Source organism: Sceloporus undulatus, chromosome 1 (genome assembly GCF_019175285.1).
Source record: "Sceloporus undulatus isolate JIND9_A2432 ecotype Alabama chromosome 1, SceUnd_v1.1, whole genome shotgun sequence".
In the NCBI taxonomy this organism is placed as follows: domain Eukaryota; kingdom Metazoa; phylum Chordata; class Lepidosauria; order Squamata; family Phrynosomatidae; genus Sceloporus; species Sceloporus undulatus.
This window is the reverse complement of record NC_056522.1, coordinates 359,777,818-359,802,654: the sequence shown is the minus strand read 5'-3', so window position 1 is coordinate 359,802,654 and position 24,837 is coordinate 359,777,818. Positions and strand designations below refer to the sequence as shown.

At 40.3% G+C, this 24,837-nt stretch overlaps 1 protein-coding gene across 3 annotated transcripts in view; it reads right to left on the bottom strand.

The window, feature by feature from the left end:
* Window positions 1–24,837, bottom strand: part of EVL (Enah/Vasp-like) — a 183,783-nt gene that overhangs the window by 143,835 nt on the left and 15,111 nt on the right. For 2 of the 3 annotated variants that reach the window (XM_042449608.1, XM_042449615.1), the window contains exon 1: window positions 10,263–10,333. The exons of the other annotated variant lie outside the window; for it this stretch is intronic. In XM_042449608.1, the coding sequence (XP_042305542.1) occupies window positions 10,263–10,333 (71 nt within the window). Of the gene's footprint in view, window positions 1–10,262; window positions 10,334–24,837 lie in introns of those variants that run through there. 3 annotated transcript variants of the gene reach the window in all.

Here is a 24,837-nt window from a genome sequence, read left to right as displayed (position 1 = left end):
TGTTGGACTGATTCTGGAAACAAGGATTTGATTCCCAGATCGGCCATGAAACCTACTGGGTGATCTTGGGCAAGTCACACACTCTCAGCCTCAGAGGAAAGCAATGGCAAACCTCCTCTGAAAAAATCTTGCCAAGAAAACCCCATAAGTCAGAAACGACTTGAAGGAACAAAAAAACAAAGTTGAAGTCAGTTTGACAACAGATAATATAATTGGCTCTCAATTTTGGCAATGAGGCCCAGACCCAAAGGTCTAAATCCAGTTGTTAGAGGAGATTCTACTAAAGCAATAGGATCTTGGTAAGTCACCACTTATGTTCTATTGATTCAACAAATCTACAATAGCTGGGACTGGAAAATGGATTTAGGCCAGGATTTCCATTTCTGCTTTAAAATGTGCCTGTGCTGCTTGTATTTCTGATTTGTTCAATATTGCTGGAACTAACAGCAAATCTTTTTATAAGGTTTGGTTCAGCCCAGCATGAAATTCATTCAATAGAACCCTTAACAGGACCCCTGTAAACAAGCTACGTCAATCAATCATGCAGGATGCGTGTAAGTGGTTGACAACACACATGTCTCCCAGTTGCTTTTGCATTTCAGAATGAGTCCTAATTTCATTTCTCTAATTCAAATTTACTGGAGTGCTGTTCTTGGGCTTCTGCTTTCTCTTTGATTCACAGTTTCACAGAGGAAGCAGCTATTAACCAACTCCTCCATCCAATCCAAAACGTTTCCTGATCTAAGCAGCTACAGTCAGCTATGTAATCCTCATCTAGAAAGCTACAAAAACAGGAATTTCTCCCCATTGCCCTTGAAAATGAAACTCAAGACTTCAACCTGGAGTGTAAAGGAGAATTTCCAGGCAGTGCACCACAGCTGGGTCGTGGTAGTTCAGATAGGTGGTTTTGCCAGCTCCTTCCACTAAAATACAGAACCACCTAATATATATTCCTATGATCTCCTACAACAGTGGTTCCCAACCTTTGGTCCTCCAGATAATTTGAACTTCAGCTCCTATAATTCCTGACTGTTTGCCATGTTTGCTGGGGCTTCTGGGAGCTGAAGTCCAAAACAAATGGCAGGCCAAAGGTTGGCAGCCATTGTTCACAATCCTACTAATGGTATTGTATTGTATATTAAATATATTATGTACAGTATTACATGTGGTGTGGATGTACATATAGGCATAGTGGAATAGTATGACATAGGTGGTTAGTTGGGAAGGGAAGAGAGCATGCAGAATGTTGGAGGTGAAGGTAATTGCCTAAAAGATTGAAAGGCATTTGTAAAGCCTGAGTGTGACAGTTAGTCTGCAGTAAGTATCTGGATAAGGAGGAGAGGAAGTTGTACTTCAGGAGAGTTTGGTGTTGGGTTTGATTTTGTTTGCGTTAGATTAGTTATTATTATTATTCTTTATTTATATAGCGCTGTAGATTTGCACAGCGCTGTACATAAAAACAATAAATATAAAAGAGCAAACCTGCCTATGGCGTACAATCCAAGAAATAATAGGATAATACATCTAAAATACATAGCAATACAGAAAATGGTTCAATAAAACAGGCAACAATGGCAAGTGACAATCATGCAATGCCTGGGAACGTTTTTCTGAACAGTAACAGGATCAGCATTTATTTTATTTATTTTATTGTCTGGTGAGGACAGACAAATTTAGAGCAGCAATACTTGTATAACTGTTTCAATTTAAGAAGTGCACTTTTTTTGGAAGAATATGCCTCTGTCCAATAAGTAGCCTTGAATCTTTTATTTGTTGTTGTTAACTGCACTCAAGTTGATGTTGACTTCTGGCAACCCTGTGAATGAGGTATCTTCAAGACTCCCTATCCTCAATGACACTGCTCAGATCCTGCAAATTTAAGGCTGTGTCCTCTTTGATTGAGTCTATCGATCTGGTGTGTGGTCTTCCTCTCTTTCTACTGCCCTCTATCTTTCCAATCATTATCATCTTTTCTGGTGAGTCGTCTTCTGATTATGTGGCCAAAGTACAATAGCCTCAATTTAGTCAACTTGGTTTCTATGAAAAGCTCAGGCCCTATTTCTTCTTGTACATATTTGTTTGTCTTTTTAGTCATCCATGGCATCTTCAGCATTCTTTCCCAGCATCACTTCTCAAATGAGTTGATTTTCTTTCTGTCCATCTCTCACACCCATACACAGTGATGGGAAATACGATGGCTTGAACAGTTCTCACTTTAGTGTTCAGTTGCACGTCTTTGCACTCCAGGATCTTGTCCAGTTCTTTCACTGCTGCCCTTCCCCGTCCTAGTCTTCTATTGATTTCTTGACAGCAGTTTCTATTCTGGTCAGTGATTGATCCAAGGCATGAGAAGTCTTTGACTATTTCAATTTCATCAGCTATGTTGAATTTGTCTAGCTCCTCCGTAGTCATTATTTTTGTTTTCTTAATGTTCGACATTAAACCTGCCTTGGCACTTTTTTCTTTAAGTTAAACTGTTGCAAGTCTTTGCTATTTTCTGCTAGTGTTATGATGTCATCTGCATCTGTTTTGTCATTTGTCCTCTGTTTTAACAAAATCTTTACACGCTTGCTACTGCTAGTGATGGTATAAACCGAGATACATCTGTCTGTGATGGCAACAACATTGGAAATGAGGTTGAGAAGCAGGGAAAGCTGGGGTATTTGTGTGTTTGTGGCCCTAGAACCACAGTGACAGAATCAGGGTGGGCTGAGGAGATTAGGTAAGCAACTAGGATCAAACATTGATCAGAATGGTGATTGCAGTCAAGAAATAAAAAGACTAGGACTGGGACGGGCAGCTATGAAAGAACTAGACAAGGAGCAAAGACATACAATTGAGCATTAAAGTTAGAATTATCCAAGCCACTGTATTTCCCATCACCATGTATGGATGTGAGATCTGGACAGTAAAGAAAGCAGGGAAAAAATCAACTCATTTGAGATGTGGTGCTGGAAAAGAGTCCTGAGGATACAGCCAAAAAGATAGACAAATGGGTCCTGGAACAGATTAAGCCTGAAATCTCCTTGGAAGTCAAGATGATTAAAATGACACTATCATACTTTGGCCGCATAATGAGATGGAACAGATCACTAGAAAAAACAATAATGCTAGGAAAAGTAGAGGACAGAAGAAGAAGAGGAAGACCACATGTCAGATTGTTTGACTCAATTAGGAAGGTCATGGGCATGAATTTCCAGGACCTGAGAAGAGGAGTGGAGCTCAGGGGATCTTGGAGATTGACTTGAGGACAGCTAACAACAAGGAGTGGAAATAAAATAAGTAAAGACACTTGTCCATCTGCTAGAGTAGTAGTGGTGAAAGTATCACTCATAGACAAAATCAAGCTCCACAGAAGGCAGAGAAGCCTTGACATTTGGTGGTTATAGCTGGGCATCCAAAGCCTTGACAGTTGTTTTTATCTTGTTTGATATGTCTCCACTTTATATAGACAGATATCCTCAGGATGACATCTCTTCCTTCTCAGTGCCATTTCCTTTGCCCCATATTAGCATGTATATAACCACAGCATCCCAATCTTATTTCCTAAATGGAATTCCTATAGCAAATATATCCCCACCCCCCACTCCAAACAGACATTGTAAGTAACTCCAAACACTGGCGTTCCATGCATATTCAATTTAAACATCTACTATCCAAACAGATCCTACATCTATACAACCCTTTGCAATCAGTACATGGACACAGTCAGTTCAGATAGGAGACAGTCTCTAAGACCAACATGGCCATACACAACCCAAACAATCTTCAACCACTGGGCACACTGAATCTATACACCATGTTGCCTTTAAAGAGCAACTAACAGAGGTCTGTACACTGTTTAAGACACCTGGCATTTAAGTAATCAAAACTGATGCAAACTCAGCATTCAGGTATCTAAAATATGCAGAATCCAAAGCAAAAATATTACTGTTTGCTCATAACTTGTATTCTGCCCACATTTCACAGTCATAGTCTCCAGAGATAGTCTATCATTTTCATGTCATGTGGTTTTGTTTTTAATAAAACCTCTGGCATAACAACAGTTCTAGCAGAAGGACAGTTTTTGAGACCTCAACCAATTTATCTGCAAATCATCCTGCTGTGAGGAACTTGTTTCCATAATGCAGTGTTCAGAGACATTGTGACTCACTGGATGTTTTGAATATTAATCTTACAAACAACAGCATGTGAAGCATGAAAAGGCCATTTTTGCTATACATGCTTATCCCAGCAGAAGCTATCTCTGAAATATAATCAAAAAGGCAGCTGCAGCTTGGCTTCTGAAGAACTGCACTTTAAAAGCAGCAAATTAAAGCCAACACCACATATAGAAAAATGCAGTGTTTATAGAAAAAAGGCTCTTTGATTAGATCCACATGAAACCAGATCAGCATATAAGGCTTTTAGTGTGTAACATGCCACAACATTTGACACATTTGGAACTTGGAAAACACATGCTGGATATTTCACACAGTACCAGCTACCTTTGAATGTCTGTAGAGAATGGCTGGGGAAAACCGACTTACACTTTTTAAAATGTATGTGGGAAGAGGTGGATATATTGTTGTTCTATTAACCAGTAGCACAGGTACTGGTATCACAACAACTCCACCCCCTAAAAGAACATGGATCTGGGCTGATCATGGCTCCTGCTATGTTTATCAACTTTCTCATATGTTATACCAGGCCATGAATTAGGGTTTGCAAGCTATGCAATGGCTCAAGTGGTTAAGACACTGACTCTGTTGATTGCAAGATGGGCAGGTTGGCAGTTCGAGGCCCGAGTGCTGCATGATGGGGTAAGCTCCTGTCACTAGTCCCAGCTTGTGCCAACCTAGCAATTCAAAAGCATGCAAATGCAAGTAGATAAACAGGTACCACTTCTCAGTGGGAAGGTAACAGTATTCGGTGGAGTCATGCTGGCCATATGACTTCCAGAGCAGTCCTCGGACAACACTGGCTCTTTGGTTTAGAAGCATAGATGAGCACAGCCCCCTACAGTTGGTTACAACTATACATTCATGTCAAGGGACTACCTTTACCTAAGCTATGATATCAGCCAGGGAGGTAGTACCTTTGGCTGCTTTTCAACACTAACACATTGGGTGTTGTATTAGTGTTTTCCAGAACAAATAATATATACATAAATAAACAAGGAGAACATTTGGTGGGTAGGTGTTTCTATGCTCCATATCTGGTGCCCATCGGATATTATTAGTGAACATCACCAATTACCTGGGATGATGGGAGCTGGAGCTCAACAATATCTTGAGGATCAAAGAAATAGCTGTGTGAGTCTGGAAAATCAGTATGCAAAGGGATCTTGTTGCACCTTTGAAACTAATTGAAAGAAAGATGCTGGTTGCATGAGCTTTCGTAGACTCAAATGCATGCTTCTGAGGAAGTAGCGTAAAGTCTATGAAAGTTCATGCTACCAACTTCTTTGTTTCAGTTAATGGTGAAATAGACCGCCCTATAGGGGCAGCTTGAAGCTGCCCCTGACAAAGCTGGATAAGGGCCACAGCCACCGCACACCATGGTCCAATCTGCCTTTTTGCCGTCCGAAAGCTTTATGGCACTCTTATGACGTGTGGCATCTAAATGACATGCTGCTGGAATATCCAGAAGCCGGCCCATGTGTGGGCAGGCAGGCGGTGTGAAGCTGGCTCCTGGGTGGCTTCAGAGCATGCAGCGTGAAAATACCATGCTCTGAAACCGCCCGGACAGCAGCACAAAGGGGCAGTCTGTTTCACCCCTTAGTCTCAAAAGTGCCACAAGAACCCTTTGCATATCGGAGCACAGGTTCCTCATTCCTGGAGTAGACACAATGTTAAACCTGCTATGTACATGTGACTAAGAAACCTAGGCTATTCAAATTTCACTCTTCCCTCATTCCCCTTCAGAATGGAACATCAGTATATTCATCAAAATAAGGCACTAGTCAACTGTCTCATGTCACACTTTTCCATTTGCCACACACAACTGTCCACTATTATTGGGAATTAAACTAATCCTTCTTCATTTCCCTTAGCAGAAAAGGGCAACTTGTCAGTGGAAACCTAGTTTGTTCTTAAATGCCATCAAATCAGCTTCGACTTATGGCATCCCTATGTCGAAGCCGACTGAATGATTAACAACTATGAGGTGAAGCAAGTGGCCAGGAAGTAGCGGGTTGAGGTTACTCCAGCTCCAAGTTAGTCAAGTCTGCAGAAACTGCACAGCCCACTCCAAAAGCCAAGCAAAGTTGCCAGGAGCTGAACTACTGCAGCTGCTTTTTGCTCTGGTCTAAAGGACCAGAACATGGCCTCAGTACGGCTTCCTGCACACTGGAGGAGTGTGTCGTATAAAAAGCATGCCTCCAAAGCAGCCAGAAGCTGCTTTATTTGGCCTGTGTATTTTGAGCCCAGGTTTCCATTGACAAGTTGCCTTTTTCTGCTAAAGGGAAACAAAGAAGGATTTGTTTGGCACTCAGTACCAAGGAGTTAAACAACACACTATATGCAGCTAAGCTCTCCTCTTATTTAAAGTTACAAGTAACTGAGCAGCAGGAGGGAAGCACCCTAGACTGCAAACAGTATGCACAGCTAAAGGGAGAATTCTTCCTCCTACAACCACTCTTTCTTCCCGGATCCTCTTTTTTGCATGGTGGCTAAACACACACTCCACTGGCATCCATAAATTGCCTTTTCATCTTACCATACCTCTCTCCATACTGATTTACTTTACTACCAGGATCTGTTGATAATGGCTGCAACTGATCTTATTCTCTCTTCCACCATCTCTACATGTGCTGTGACAAATGACGGCCTCCTTCACATTGATGGCTGTGATCAAACCACTTCTATAGAATTACAGAGTGGGAAGAGACCACAAGGGCCATCCAGTCCAACCCCATGTAGGAATTCTCAATCAATGCATCCTCATCAGATGGCCATCCAGTTTCTGTTTAAAGAACTCCAAAGAAGGAGGCTCCACCACTCTTCAAGGGAGTGAATTCCACCTGTTCAGTCTTACTCTCAGGAAGTTTCCCCTAACGTTGAGGTGGAATCTCTTTTCCTATAGTTTGCATCCATTGTTCCAGGTCCTATTCTCTGGGGCAGCAAAAAACAAGCTCACTCCATCTTCAATATGTCATTCCTTCAAATATTTAAACAAGGCTATCATATCACTTCTTAACCTTCTCTTTTCCAGGCTAAACATACCCAGCTCCCTAAGTTGTTCCCCATAGGAAATGGTTCCCAGATTGTTCTCCAATTAGTCGCCCTCCTTTGGACATGCTCCCGCTTGTCAATATCCTTTCTATGAAGCTTGTCCTCTTAAGGCAGGCACGGGCAGGTTCAGCCAATGACATTTTGCCACCAGAGGCAAAAATAAATAAGTTGTGCTTTATCCTATTCATTAGACAAAAGCCAAGTGGTTTGCCAGAAGAATTTTATGTCAATATTGGTAACCAGACAGTGTTGCTCATCACACCTGAGGGCAGTGTGCTACTTTGAGGTACAGGACAGGCTGTGATATACACACAACTTAGACCTCCAACAGAGCAAAACAGCGGGGGGAAGACAGTATCTGTCACATAATGGAGTAGAAGGTAGAAACCTTCCTTCAAGTCAGTGCAAGTGAGTAAGAATTAAAGATGAAGAAATCCTTCATTGCTAGGCTTTAGCAGCAGCAGCTACAAAACATTTACTGAAGGGCATCTGTGAGAGATTTCTTGGGTCACCTTCCTGCTACTGCCTGAGTTGAATGGGTTTCCTTGAGACCACCTAAATGAACCATGATCCTAGCACTGACTGAACTGATCCCCCCTGTTCCCTAGTAACTCAGTAGGAAGTTACTTTAAGGTTGTTTTCTTGCCTCTGATGCTGCAGAGCCCCCCCCCCAGCAACCCTGGTGTGGAGACAAAACCAAGCAAAAGCACATGAAAGTGTGTGAGAGACAGAATAAAGCCTTTTCTTTTAAAAGTACTTCTAAGTAAGAAATCTCCATAGCAAAAGCATGCCTCTTTACAGGAAGGGCCACCTTCCCTTCAGACACATTTAAAAGTTACAAGTCACAGACAGATTAGATTATTTCAGCCAAGCCAGAAAAATACTAAAAAGTCCTTGATGCAACTAGCTAGTACATTCCCCTATTTTACTCACTGATCTGATAGGAGTTGCAGTCCTTGATGTTCATGAGGTTAACATCCTTTTGTCCAGCCTTGACCAACTTCCCCAGGTGGAACAAGAACCTCTATCCCTACCTGCCCCCTTGTTAGAGTTCCCTGACTTGAAAGCTTTTTATAACCTGTGCTGAGAAGGATCTCAAAGGTGTGCGCTTCTGCCCAACTGGTCACCTCACTGGTCAATTACTCTCTTGTCATGTTTATGACACGTAGTCCCATTAAAGTGTAACTTAACCTCATCACATCATTTGACCCTTGGATACCCGAGCATCAGAAATGGAAAGAGTTCTTCAAAATAAAGGACGTGGGATTGCCGACCTTTGCATCCCAGCAGGAACAGGTTCATGTGTCTTTAAAATAGAGGTAAGGAAAATGATGTCCACAGGCTGCAGGTGACCCGCCCAAGGCAACTTCTGAGCCCCTAGGAGTCTCCAGTTCCCCATTAAAAAAGAAACTAAAAATAACCCCAACCTTTCCCCACCCAGAACGTTTACTGGTTAAATAAAGATTTCTCCCGGACCTAAAACAATATGGGGAGCAAAATTTGCCCCCATGGTCAACACAGCCCCCCAATTCCTGGTAGCTGCCCACCCCTGCCTTAAAAGCTGCATGGCAGAGAGCAGGATAGCAGGTGTTGTTTACCCCATCCTCAAACTGGACATGGTTTACCTGTTACATAACTCTGATTAACTCTCTAGAACAGCATTATGCACTTCAGCTATTAGTCCAAGAAATCAGAGCAACACTACACTTACACAATCTTCTTATTTATCTTTGCATTTTGCTGCAAGCTGTATAAAATAGTGTATAGTGCAGCCCTCTTTCAGCCTGTTTCCCCCGCAATCTATTTGCCTCACATCTCTGTGCGTAAATGGTACTGCACATTTTTCTTGTCTCGCACTTTAGTAGTAGCATCCATCCTTGTATGGAGAGGTTATACATTATACACTTTCAGATTTCCTACCAAGTATCAACTATGCAATATCTAAACACATCTCAGATCCAAGTTACACATATGGGCTCACTGCTCATTCTTCCTCTGGGCTGATTTACAATCCCCCCAATTCATTTTTTTTTAATTTTTATTTTTGCATGGATTCTGATATTCCCATGATAAAACGGCTACCTGAATGTTCTGTTGCAAACATAAACTGTTGTCCACATGTGCCATAATTCACATCATATTACAATGATTTGCTTAAACAGCCTAAAGTATATATTAGGGCTAATGATGAAGCAATAAGAACTACTTCATCTTGCCCTAAATCCACAGAATAAGCAGCAAATTGCCCACCTAGACAGTGGTAGCTGGTGGCTTCCTAGTCAATGCTCTTTCTGGGCTTGAACTTTAAAAGAATTTCCACTGTGCTGAACCCTACTTTCCCCAAAGATGTTTCATCACGGTGGATAGCTCCTTTGAAGTCTTGCCTAAAACCTGGAGTGTATTCACCATCCCACTAACATGGGAGCCATTATATGCCATTATACCCAATATGTATAACTGTATTCATTCTTGGTAAAAGAAGACAGGTTGCTAGCTCAATCCTACTGCAGTTTTGGAAACAACAGCTTGTGGGAAATGCTGTAATCTGCAACAAGTTACTTTTTTGCAAGGGCGTATGGTTACATTGGAAAACCATTATTGTCCCATTTGGGGATACAGGCAAGATATAAACAAACAAACAAACCTAAGGCAACCCAAGGGAAGAGTGTAGCCTTACTGGTGCAACAGTTGTCCCATCCCAAGAGAAAGGCAGAATATTAAATAAATAAATACATTTAAATAAACAAGTGAGAACTGAGTCACCTTACAGGTGGAATGAGTAACATTTTCCACTTATTTTTTAAATTAACTTTAAATGTTGTCAAAGTTGAGGTGATCAAAGTACAGATTGTGAGCCTCATGTGGCCCCTAAAATCTACCATCCCCCAAAGCCAACCCCATTTCTTAAAAATCACATGATTTGGGGTAATTTTTGCATTTAGGTTTTGGCTAAATCTTGCCTTTAAATTGGTCAGAAAGCCCCCAAATGCATAAAAACACATGAAATACCCACAAGGCACCCCAGAGCCCCATATCATCTCCAAATACCTCTGTTTTCTTCTGCAGTATCTCTGAAAATGGCAATAGGAAGAGATAGGTGCTTCCCTTCCTCTTCTCATTTTGAGAAGGTCTACAGAGAAAATGGGAAGTATTTAGGCTTGTTGGAGGGATGTGGACCACAGGGAGGTTTAGAGGAGAAATTTTCCCCCTGGCTCCCCAAACACTTGCTCACCCCTGCTTTAAATGATACTTTAATGGATTTTGGGGGGACTTTTAAAAGTTTTCCTCTAAAAGTAAGAAAAAGGTGACAAACAAGGGATTGACTTATACAACATGTTACTTTTTCAACACTGTACTGAGTAACAACCATTAATTATTTCCCCAAACACTACAATCATGGGACTAAATTGCTTTTTAAAAGTAACTTTCCAGAATCTGACTTCTACTGAGAATTATGGGTGCTTACTACTGTAAGGCTCCTATTGCTATCATTCAAAAGCTTTTCCCCTCATTAGTGATTTTTTAAAATTAGTCAGAAAGAAAGTTGAAAAACACAGGAGGGTTATAAATGGAAGATGCTGTTGTCTGCGCCCTTTTTAAAAGGCTATGAATGAGGCAGAGAAGAGCTGCATAAAGCCTGGCCTGGAAACACCTGCTGTCTCACTGAGTTGAGTGGAAATTACTTGCAGTCATTTTATTTATTTAATGTATTTATTTATCACTTCACATCTCAAGATGATGTACAATAGATAAAAGCACTTTTAAAGTAATAAATAACTACAGTTGGCCCTTGGTATCCTTTAGGGTTTGGTTCTGGGACCCGCTGTGGATGCCAAAATCCATGGATGCTCAAGGCCCACTATATACAATGATGTAGTAGTAAAATGGTGTCCCTTATATTTATAAAGGCAAAATTAAGGTTTGCTTTTTGAATTATATATATATATATATATATATATACACACACACACACACACACACACACACACACACACACACACACACAAGCCATGGTTGGTTGTGGACGCAGAATCAGTTGATACAAAGGACAAACTGCAGAAGCTAAATTAAATAAGTACAGATATGCTCAAAACCACAATTTCTCTCCTCCATTTGTTACCAGGAAGTGATCAAAATTATATAAAAAAGGTAAAGTGTTTTATTCTGTTTATCATTTTAACAAAACATTTTTTTATTTCTATGAAACTAAAACAAGGAGCAATTAATTTTAAACATGATGCTAAAGCTACCAATGTACGCATGCCTGTGCCTCATTCTCCTTAGATATATTTAATTATGCCTACCCAGCAAGCACATAAATACATGGTTATCTCCTCTTATAGTTTCAAACAACAGCACAAAGCAGGCTACCATTCTCCAGCTTCTTGTAGGTAATCAGAAATCATGTTCTATTGAAGTCTGATTAAGCCATCAGCTCCCCTGTTTAGCATAGTACTTACTTGGCCAGATTTATAACTTGAGTTTGATAAGTCTCTGTTTGGCAAATCACTCAAATACCGGATGCTTCCTAGTTCTGGGGGCTACGGCAGGGGGAAAAATAGTGGAAGGGATGGCGAGATGATTTGCACATTCTGATAGGTGAGTTAAGCCAAACAGTTTGTTAATTAAGGTCATGGGTCAGAAGGCAGAGGAGGTTACTTTTCTGCACTAGTTTCTTAAGGGCCCCAGAAGACAGCTGGTAAAAATAGCTAGCTGGATTAGGAATGTGTACAAGCTTAACTGCCCATAGTGCGGTTGTGCTTTCCAGCAGCAAGAAGCTGGTGACTCACTCAGCTTTAAAGACAGGATCGGCAGGATCCAGGAATCGTTTTGAAGTAGGCTGACCATATTTCCTTGAGACAAAAATGGAACATTGGGATGGCAAAAACAGGACAGGTTATGTAATATTCCATATTCATGAAAAAGGAAGACACTAACAAGAGTTTTATTACATGAACTTATGGCGTTAACAATTACAGTGGGCCCTTGTTATCTGCTGGGGTTTGGTTCCAGGACAACCTCCCCCCCCCCCCCCCCCGCGAACCAAAATCCATAGATGCTCAAATGGCATAGTAAAATGGTGTCCCTTATACAAAATGGAAAATCAATGTTTGATGTTTGGAATTTATACTTTTTTGGAATATTTTCAAGCCGTGGATGCTTGAATCCATGGATAATAAATCCGTGGAAAGGAGGGCCAACTGTATTCTTCAGTGAAAGAACTCATACAAAAATTTAGACAGACATAGACCAAAAACAGACAGGCCGAATAAACCTGCTTCTGGCCATGTTTGGGGCATAGCATTTAGATGAAGCACGCCCCAAGTGTGGCTAGAAACCACATTTAGGCCGTGTCTTTTACAAATAACTGAGCCAAAAAGAAGGGGGAAAATACTGCTTCTTTTGTCAGTCCGGTTGAAAACCATGTCAGCAGCCCATACCAGTTGCTGCAGCCTTGATGCAAATTGTGCCAGAGCAGCCATGGCCCACTTTACCAGGCCCATCTGTTTTGGCCCATAGAGGGGAATTGGCTTTCACCATGATTGTACAATGAACATTTCTCTGATGAAGTAGTCTTATAAGGTCTTTCAACACCTTATCATATAATTTCTCACACTCCATGACACAATTTCCCCCCACAACTACAGTTTAAAATGGATCTTCAAACCATTTTTGCAACTAATAGGCTATTTTTCTTGAAAATGGGATAAAATTGACATTTATATTAAAATGACAGTCTGGAAATATGAAAAAAAGTACTCATTTAGAATGGTACATATGGTAAGCCTAGTTTAAATGAAATTCAAAATTTGAGGAAGATGGTCCCCAACAAACCTGACCACTCACATTCAATGGCATTCACAGATCAACTTTGTTGCAGGGAACTATTATAGTTCTTTTTGGCAGAGTCAAAATCTTTCTGCCTATGCCTATGTTAACAGCTAACTATTTATAATGACACCATAACCCATGTAACAAACTGCATCATACTTACAGCAATATATATATATATATATATATATATATATATTATATACCACCTTTCTGCCAGTGTGGGGCCCAAAGCAGCTTACAAAAAAAGCCAAAAATAAAACAATTAAAAAATCCCCATTTTAAAAAATCATACATTAAACAATATAAAATAATTTTTAAAAATATGCAAGTTAAAACCAGAGTATGCCCCCACCCTCATAAGAACAATCAGTCACTGAAAGGCAGTTTAAACAAGGTTTCCATGCCAAGGAAAAGCTACAGAACAAGGTTTGGGGATACGGATAATGTGAAGTGGAGAGGCACAATGGATTCTTTAAAAATAAGTCTCATATACCCAGGCTGAACATACTTTATAGTTATACTATTCAAGATTCTTTTAACAATTTTCAAATTTTGTTTTTAAATTGAAAAACTTTTAAACTATTAAACTTTTCTAATTATGTATTGTTTTAAGTATATTTTATTATAAGCCACCCTGAGATCTTTGGATAAAGGGCAGGATATAAATATTTTGATAAATAAATGGCAAAGTATTATTTTTAGTGATTTTTTCCCACATATCTTAATGGATAAAAACCACTCTTCTTGCACCCCACAATTAAGAGAAAAAACAATTCTATAAGGGACTGATTTATATACAGTACTTAAAAACTTAATTGCACTGATATTCTCTAAACACAAAAACAAACCTACATAAAATCAGGTAACAAACTGTGCTCAGCTAGATACATGCCTGCAAGGGTCAAAATGCCGCACAAAAAATGATGCAGTTATAAAAACACAATTTTGCCTAAGTTGTTATAATATTTACGCAATGTAAAAGATATAATTAAACTTGGTAACAAACAAACCCAAAAATATAAGAAAAATGTTTCATGACCTATCATAAGGTTTCCCAAACATGTCTTCATTCTTTCAGCACCAACAATAAAACATTTGTTACTTAAAACAAGTCCCAGGTTCATAATTCCAAATGTGCACCTATGATTTTTCACCAAACCCTTGGCTTTAAGAAATGAAATAACTCCACATACATGAAAGGAAATAGACTATACCCCTGCTTTGGGTTGTAACTATCCTAACAAAATCCTAAGCAAACAGACAATGATTTTCACAGCAAAACCTATGCAATTTTTCTGTCTACCTTCGGCACTGTCCATTAATTTCATCTATGCATTCCCATCACAGAAGTATGCTACACAAACTTACCTGGGAGTAAGGATCATTAAACAAAACAAGACAGTTCTGAGCTGCAACACTTAAGTATGCATTGTCAGGTTTTTTTCCTTTTTGTGTTTTAACTTATGTGACCATCAATATTCAAAACAATTTCTCATCTTGGCAAAGTGTCCTTGCAGTGAGCTTATTTGAAATTCACAGACAAAACAGAGTTAGGAAAGGCATTCAATTTCACACAGCCACCCAGGATAAACTCAGACTTGAGGAGATGGCAACCAAGACAGGAAAACCATGACTGCATTATTCTGAAATGTAAAACCACCCTAAATTTTAAATTGTACCATTTATTTTTGTTAATTTTGGATACAGCATGATGATTGTATGTATTGCATTCTATTGTTAGAAAAATGTCTTGCTTGGAGAAAGGCTATTCTGTTTCCAAATAATACACACAGATACAACCTCACCAAAACCACACTTATCTAGACTTTTCTTAAAACATCACCAAGAAGAGGATTCCACCCCATTTCCTTTCCTTGACAATACAGTACTCTATGCAGAAACACACACCAGCAGGAACATGGGTGCTGCCATCCCAATCCCAGGTCAGTCTCAGTACACATTCTTGGTGACTGATCAGGGAATACTGTGCAGAGACAGACAAACAGACAGATAGATTATTACTGTAATGTTTATTTTTATAGTGCCATAAATTTGCATGGCACTTTGCAGGCATCATCAAAACAGCATATAACCAGATAGAGAGAGAGACAGACAGACAGACAGACAACAGAAGAAGGTGCTTGCACTCTACTGTCAGATATAAGGACACAATCCACACAACACAGCATTGCAAAGCCTGATTTGTTATTCTCATTTGTACTGCTACAGTACCCATTAAGGAAGTTCAAACTGCAATGCTTCAGATAATGTGGGAGACCAATACCTACCAGAGACATGCTTCCACTGCCCAAGTCATATTTGGGAATTCCCCCCAAGCAATGCTTTGAAGTGAAGAGATTTCATTCCCAGATGAAAGTGCTCAAATTACAAAAGGTCAGACCCCTTCAGCTACTGTTTTTAGAAGGTGGGGGCATGACTAACAGCTGGAGGGAATCCTAGGCTTGTTGAATTAACTGATGGGTCCATGACCTCCCCCCCACACCAATTCAACTAAATGTACAAGAGGCCCGCAACATTACAAACCATGCTCCAATTAGTAGAGCTTAAAATGCCAATCAGCTCTTTTCCTAGTTCCTTTCTTTCCTCCCTCTCTGGCAGAAAATCACATCTCTGCTATTTTGGAACAGAGTTAGGCAGTTAACATTAGGGATCACAGGTGAAAACTACATTACTGCATCTTACATGTTAACAGCACACACATTTTTTATGTAGACAAAATAGAACAATTTCATCTGCACACTAGAGAGAGGTATCAAAAGGCTCATGAAATCCCAAGGTTTGCAGTACAAACCTTTCTTTTCCTCTCTGAGGGTAGGTTCCCCAAAACAGCCTGTCAGATATAAGATGATATAAGCAGCCAGGACAACAACCTTTACAACACAGCACTGCAAAGCTCCATTTATTATGGGCCATCTTGAATCCCAACTTGGGAGAAAGGTGAAATACAAATTCACAAATAAATAAATAAGAACTAAACATGAAAGCTCACTCATTCGTGAAGCATAAAAACAGGAGATGGGGTGGGAGGGAATTGGAATGGAGTACAAGTATAGCTCAATATATTTCATAAAAGCTTTTATTCAAAACTAACAATATGCACATGTGAAATATTTACCGTAGGTCAGGTAAGCCTTGCATAAATAAACAAAACATTTTGAGCCTTCTACAGGCCACATAAAAGCTTCTTCCATAATGAATCCAGGGATGATTTTTATTTCACTAACCTCTGCCCTTCTTATGATTTCCATTTTGGTGGCCAGCTATTAGATCTATGCTTTTTTAACACACTAGGAATAGCTAGTGAGGCAAGCTAATCCACTTTCCCCCTTTCTTTCTGTTTTGCTGTTCCTACATGTTCAGTAAGGAATTGTAAAGGCAGCTGCTGTTACTTTGCCTGTTGTAGGCATTCATATACAACTAAAGATGGCTTAAGTAAGGAGCATCCCACTGTTGGAAAATCATTGCATTCTCTCTCCTGCTCCTCAGATAGATAGGATTTTCCTACATGCATCTCTCTACTGTCTTCTATCTCTATTTGCATGCCATTTGGTCCTGGTAAATTCCAGGGGCAATAAATACCTTTGTAAGTTGGAAAACAGATCATGTGATCTAAGTAACTTTCTTAGGAAGTTCTCTCACACAACAGATCTCTCCTGCTTTCCCTTCGGTCTCTCCATCATCATGCTCTCTCAACTTTCCTCCGAAAGATGGTGAGATACAAACTCCTTCTTTTACCTGAACTATTTGCTAGATAGGTTAGGATGTAGCTTCCATGTATATGTAGATTTAAGCCATTAGTAAAGTTTTGTTTTTTAAACTACAAGCTATTTGTGTCAGCCTCAGTTCTTATAGAAGCATCTTAAGACAAAAGACCATTTCTGCTGTTCTGCTGATTTACAAGCAAGACCCTAACAGGCTTGGCTTTGATAGTTTTGATATTTTTGTTTCCTTACCAAGGGCTGAAGCCTTAGGAAACTTGAATTCCCCTACACCCACTCTTTCCCAGCTCAAGCTTTACTGTACTGTTTATTGCACAAATGCTGTTGCAACCTGGCAACTGAAAGTCTGACAGCATTAAAACCCACTTTGGCCCTGTGACAAGTTCACTTCAGGGTTGTGATAACTCAGGTCCAAAACACACTGCAGAAAGAATCCAGTTTGAGACCACTTTAACTACCCTGGCTCAGTGTTAGGGAACCGTGGGAACCAGGGCCGGCTCATCCATATAGGTGAGCTAGACGGTCGCCTAGGGGCAGCAAACAGTGGGAGGCCAGAGCCAGGCAGAATGATCCCCCAGGGCTAGGGTCGGCTGCCTGGGTGCTGCTCGCGGGAGCAGGGGCGGAGTTGCTTGTTGGAGCAGTCCTTCCTCCCCTCTTCTTCCTCCTTCTCCTCTACTTCCTCCCCTCTTCTTCCTCCTCCTCCTCTTCTTCTTCTTCCTCCTCCTCTTCTTTTTTATCTTCTTTCTCCTATTCTCCTTCTTTCTCCTCCTTTTCTTCTTTCTCCAACTCTTCTTCTTATTCTCTTCCTCCTCCTTCTTTCTCCTCCCCCCTTCCTCCTCCTCTTCTTCTGTTGTCATTGTTGTTGTTGTTGTGTGCCTTCAACTCCTTTCCAACTTATGGCGACCCTAAAGAGTTTCCTTGGCAAGTTTCTTCGGGGGGAGGGTGAATTGCCTTTACCTTCCCCTGAGAGTCTGAGAGAGTGTGACTTGCCCAAAGTCACCTAGTGGATTTCCTTGGCAGAGCTGGGATTTGAACCCTGGTCTCCATTGTTCTAGTCCAATACTCAGGCCACTACACCATGCTGGACTCTCCACTGCATCGAAGGGTACAGTACTCAGTTGTTATTTATTGTTGTGTGCCTTCAAGTTGTTTTCCACCTTATGGAGACCCTAAAGCAAACCTATCCTGAGGTTTGCTTGGCAAGATTTGTTCAGAGGAGGTTTGCCATGGCTTTCCCCTGAGGAGGCTGAGAGAGTGTGACTGAGAGGCTGAGAGCTTGAGGTCACCCAATAGGCAGGGAATCGAACCCTGGTCTCCAGAGTCTTAGTCCAACACACAAACCACACAAAGCTACATCCCAACTTTCTATCCAGGAAGAATGTCAACATGTCCTCCATTTTGAGCATGACTGAGAAACATCAATTTATATGTATAATATAATAATAATAATAATACCCCACTTATTAATGTTTTTGGCTTTTAGTTGGTTGTGTCCTCCATTTTTCTTGAACATTCTACAATTTGTCCTACATTTTATCCTACTGAGGGGCTACTAGGGGGGTGCCAAAATATTTCTCGCCTAGGGTGGCCAAATACCTAGAGCCGGCCCTGCTGGGAAATAGATTTGTGAGACGTTTAGTCTTCTCTGTCAGAGGGCTCTGCTGCCATAACAAATACAATTCCCAGGATTCCCTAGCACTGAGCCAGAGCAATTAAAGCGGTCTCAAATTGGATTATTTCTGCAGTGTGTTCTGGACCTCTGAAATGGCTTGAAGGCACACAACAAGAAAACAGTGCAGGGCAACATGGTAGAAAAATCCTCGTCTCTCATTTAATATAGGAAAATAGCTTCAAAGATGAGCTCTCGTAATATAGAAAGACAAAAATACCCTAACTCCAATCCACAGTGTTTTAATGTTTAATGGATTACTTTATTGTTACTTTGCTTTAGTTAATTTGGTAAGCTGCCTTGAGCATTTGGAGAGGTGGCACAGATGATAAATAAATAATTCAATTTGTTTAAAGTCTGCACAATATTGATAAACCACAACCTGCCTACAAAGCAGCATTCTTAACAGCTGCAGCATGAAATGCACAGACTGAGATTTCATTCCTTCAAATAGTCTTTAGGTCTTTGCCAAGTCTAGAGGACCAACAGCAATTCTAAACTGGGAAGCAAAATTGAGTGAACTGAATAGGCAGCAATTTAGGCTTGGGAAAACACCACACAAGTCTGCCATCTATCTCATGCCTCTAGAAATCTTTCAGGATATAGACAAAACATGCACTCACTTTGAAGAAACTAGTAATGCAACTCAATAATATACACAGAGACACTTAAAAACTGGGCTTTTAACAAGTAGATATGGCCAGTCCAAATGTGTAGCAGTATTAACTGAAGAAAAGCATATTTTTACTATTAATATATTAAAAATTCCAAGTATAATGAAGGATTAAAGATTATAAACCTCACCTGCAGGATTTTCTTCATTAAATAGAGTTGCGAGAGTCTTATAAATCAGTACTACCACTAACATATTCTAGTTAACCTAGTCAATATGTCTATGTATAAGCATGGACATGGGCCCACAGACAGCCACATTCTTTGGTAGTGACTGAGCCTCGAAACCTACGCACACTTCCCTGAGAATAAGTCTCACCAAACACAGGGCAAATTCACACAGAGTGAAAGTAACACTATCTGTACCTCAAAATATACTGGTATATCTGGATTTAAATTCTCAATTCGCATGACACATGCAAACACCTGCAGTCACTGGTAACCATTTTTACCACCACTAGCAGTCATTCCTACAAACAATTTATATAAAGCAACGTTTAAATTGATTTTTTCCACTGCAATCACTTCTTTTGGAACGTTTGTTCTGTCATCCCACTTTCCCTCACCTTTACTATTCCCCTCCACTATTGATGTTCATGTTTTGCCTCATTAACAAAGTCTTGCCTCTCCTCCTGCCTCCTGCCACATTGCTGGCCACATTTTCTGGCCAATGTGTATACACACAGCCCTCCACACCATATAAGACATTGTTCAGAAGCACTGATTTAGTCTGTGACTGCACCTCCTAATTCTTTCCATCATTACCCCCTAACTTGCTGCCCCATTTTTCTCTATCAATCTCTTTCAATATATGGGAGGAGATCTGTTGTTGCAATTAGGCTTTTTTTCAATGGGTGCATGAACAGAATTTCCCTCAGTTTTTCCCTTTCTGAGCAGACCGCAAATCTCCTGAGTGCAGGAAGAAGTAAATTCCATTGGAGACACTGGTGCTTACTTCTGAGTAGCCATTATTTGACTGTGCCTCAGGAAACATTAATAAATCAGGAAGGAAAAAATAGCTTTGTTTTCTGTTGCAAAGCAAGAATTATTTTTGCATCCCCACCAAGGTGGCTGAACTTCCACCTCCCACTCCACTTTTATCAAGATTAAGTCTGGGAATACCAGATCCTCTCTCATGTTGGATGTAAAGGAGGGTCAGACCTGTTGAGTACTTGGAGGGGAGTCCGACAAGGTACCAGGTGCTGTAGGCTATATACCAGAGGAAGGAACTTGCAAAAACCATCTCTGAGCATTCCTTGCCTAAGAAAGCACTGAAAATCATGGGGTTGCCATAAGTCAACAGGTGATTTTGAACGCACACGCGCGCATGCGAGCACACACACACACACACACACACACACACACACACAAATCCCACTGCAGAGAATGGGGCTTATTTCTCTGTAGGAATGAATGTATAGGACTACGCCTTGAGAAACATTAAAAAAACAGGAAGAAAAGGAAATAACTTGTTTTTTCTGTCTAAAACAGAAATTCTGTTTGCAATCCTCTTCCCAGCAGCTGAACTTTACCTTCTTGGCTTCCACCCTGGCTTCCACCCCACTTCTGCTAATATTACAACTGAAATTACAATTCTGTAACCATTTACCTGGGAGTAACTCTCACAGATGTCAATGGGGCTTACCTCTGAGCAGAGCTATAATGGACTGGACTGTATAAACTTTCAAAGGCTAGCAGTCATGGAAAAATACACACTTAAAAGAAAAATTACATTATAGCAGAAGAGCCAGCATACTGTAGTGGCTTGTGTTTTAGAGTAAGACTCCAGGAGACCAAGGTTCGAGTCATCACTCAGTCATGGAAAGACACTGGGTGGCTTGACCAAGTGACACTCTCTTCAGCTAACCAGGAACAATGACAAAGCTCCTCTGAATAAATCTTGCCAAGAAAAGTCTATGATAGGATCATCACAAGTCAGCTTGAAGGCACATAACAACACCAGGCTAGTAAGGCATTATATAGCCTGAATATCTTGAATATTGTACCACACTTGCAGGGTTATCACACCAGATTATTTATGCCTGAACCAGAACTGAAATAATTCAGAAACAGTTCAAAGAATATATGATAGATTAAAACCTACGATATATGTTGCAAGAACAAAGAGAATTTCCCCAAGAAGTAAAGTGAATTGTTAAAATAGCTTAAAATAAAAGGGGGTGATACTAGTTAAAAACAAAAAAGTAAGAGCATTCACTGTGAAGAGAAGTATATATCTGTGTGGATTTGTCCTGTACAGTGGGCTCTTGGTATCCGCTGGGGTTTGGTTCCAGGGACCCCTGTGGATACCAAAATCCATGGATGCTCAAGTCCCATTAAATACAATGACACAGTAAAATGGTGCCCCTTATATAAAATGGCAAAATCAAGGTTTGTTCATTGGAATTTGTACATTTTAAAAATATTTTCAAACTGGATGCTTGAATCCATGAATAAAAAAATCCATGGATATGGAGGGCTCACTGTACAGTGGGTTTTAACAACGAAATAACAACGCACATGACTTGTAATCTGAAATAAATCTAAGCATACTTCCAAAGGAAAAGGCCTAGCTGAACACAGCAGCAATTATGTCTGGGAAACACATGCCAGGATTGTGTTGTCAGTATTAGGAAAGTATAATGCTTTAGTGAAGGACAAAAAAATCAGAGTCCTGAAAGTGCCCATGGGAGTGAAACTGAGGAAGCTAAGAGCCTGTTCATAAACTAATTTCTGCCTGATTATTACAGATTTCTATTCCATGAGAGTCTAATGTCTGAATTAATAAAGCCAAGAAACATCACTGACAGAGAACCAGTTTGCAAAAGAAAGAAGGAAGAATTAATTCTAAATTGCTAGAAATTCCCATCTCACATAAATCTACACGGGACTGTTTATATGAACCCAGAAGTGCGAGGTTGAGTGGGTCTTGGCAGATATCCCATCTGCTACATTACAGCACAAACGGGTCCCAAAGGTAAGAAACCACTGCACTTACAACATATGATACAACACATGCTACAGCTTTGCTCTTAGGCTAGCAAAGCAGGATCTAAGTTTTGAAAAGTTACCTTTGGGACAACAATTACCAGAATCCCCCAGATAGCACAGACATAGTGACTAGTTGTAGTTCTAAAAGTAACTTTTCCAGGCTCTGAGAAGGATTTATGTACAATGCCAACCAGTACAATTCTGGAGTTTGCCTTCTGCAAGTACTAGGAGTCCAAGCAGACCACAAGTTGAACATGAGTCAATAGTGCGACGCAGCAGCTAAAAAGGCCAATGCAATTTTAGGCTGCATCAATAAAAGTATAGCGTCTAGATCAAGGGAAGTAATGGTTCCACTGTATTCTGCTCTGGTCAGGCACCACCTGGAATATTGTGTCCAGTTCTGGGCACCACAATTTAAAAAGGACATTGAGAAACTGGAGCGTGTCCAAAGGCGGGCGACTAAAATGGTGAAAGGTCTGGAAACCATGCCCTATGAGGAACGACTCAGGGAGCTGGGGATGTTTAGCCTGGAGAAGAGAAGGTTAAGAGGTGATATGATAGCCCTGTTTAAATATTTGAAGGGGTGTCACATTGACGATGGAGCAAGTTTGTTTTCTGCTGCTCCAGAGAACAGGACCCAGAACAATGGATGCAAGCTACAGGAAAAGAGATTCCACCTCAATATTAGGAGGAACTTCCTGACAGTAAGAGCTGTCTGACAGTGGAACACACTCCCTCGGAGTGTAGTGGAATCTCTCTCTTTGGAGGTCTTTAAACAGAGGCTGGATGTCCATCTGTCGGGGATGCTTTGATTTGGATTTCCTGCATGGCAGGGGGTTGGACTGGATGGCCCTTGCGGTCTCTTCCAACTTTATTATTCTATTATTCTATGAAAGATTGCATAGCTCATTCATTGCTTGCATTTAGTGGAGCAGTTACAATGTTTTATTTAAAGCAGACTTTTTCACCCTTCTGAATATTTTTAGAATTTATTGTCTTTTTGTAAGTTTTCATGTACACCACTCAGGTTTCTTCACGGAAGCAAAAGACTGTACATAATTCTTTACAAAGAAACAAAATGCTGCTATTTATGCACGCTCTTTTCTTGTTTCATCTCTTAACGTGAACTGTTCAGTGAATTATTTAATGCAGCTACAAAGTTGCTATTATTGGTACTTGATATTGTTAACTCAGGTACTATCCTCAAGTGCAAATAAATTTATTTATTTATTTCCATTCTATACCGTCTTTATCCCATCATTCAACACCAAAGTCAAAATCACTGGGGACATGTATGGATATGAAAACTGAACAGTGAAGAAAGCTCATAGGAAGAAAATCAACTCATGGTGCTAGAGGAGAGCGATATGGATATAACAGATAGCTTGAAAGAAGCCTGAAGATTCACTAGACATGAAGATGACAAAACTGAGGCTTGGACATATGATGGGATGATGGGATTCACTGGAAGACAGTAGGAAAACAGGGAGACCACACCGTATGTGGCATGATTCAATCAAGAAAGCCCTTGCTGGTTTTGACTTTGGTGTTGATTTTGCAAGATCTGACCAGGGAAGTTAAGGATATACTTTTGGAGGTTTCTCATTTATAACATCATCATAAGTGGAAGGTGATTGTACAGCAAATAACAACAATAAACTGTTAGTTGATCTACTGATATGTATTATGCTTACAATGTATGCTAAATGAATTGAAGCTGAATTAGTTTAACATTGCCAATGTATTATAATTATTGTTACTGTGTTCTGAGAATTTCTTTGAGTACAACATTTTGTAGAAAACACTTTTGGGTTACAACTCCCAGAATCTCTGTACCAGCATGACCTCTGGCCACGATTCTGGAAACCACAGGATGTGATTCTGGGGATTTGTGGTACTCCAAGAAGAACTTTTTAAGTACTGAAAGGAATAGTGCACTAGTTTCAGTTAAGTCTGATGTGTGAAAGTGCATTTGTTTCTATAAAAGACAAGAAGCCAGAAACAGAATACATCAAGGTGAGAAACTGATGCCAACAGTAAGAAAACCAGCTTCACGTAAAGTTCAGAGCTGATGCTTCCACATAAGGATGAGGCTCTGGGGATTCCCCTTTAAACAAGGGGAATAGGAATAAGAGAACAGGAGAATAGGCAAAAGAAAGAGTGAACAAATGCTCTGGGGAGTAAACTATTTCAGCAGGGAGTAGTTGTTCCTTATCCTATTTCCCCATGTTCTCATAAGTAGCTTCAGATTCCTTTGCAACATGTAAACCTTGGCCCCCAAAGGAAGACATTTCATCTCCACCTCCCTTTCATGTATGTGTGTAGGGGAGTTGATATGAGATCTCTATCTGAAATCTCAAAACAGATTCAAATAGAGATTTTATCATCACTTCCCATATACATGCAGAGAGAGAGAGACAGAGACAGAGAGAAAGAGGCAGAGACAGTAGATAGATTATTCAGAGATAGATAGAGAACCTTGGGTAGTGATTCCCAAACTTTGGTACTTCAAATGTTTTGGATTTCAGTTCCCAGAATTCCTGACTTATGGGGCTTCTGGACACTGAGGTCTAAAACACCTAGAGGACCAGAGTTTCGGAACCACTGCTTTACCTGACAGTTTGTGTATGTGTATCTGCTTTAGATATAGCTATGTGGCATCTTCCCTGGTAGAGGCAACCTATACAGGGATATAGGAACAGCTCAATTTAAGCTA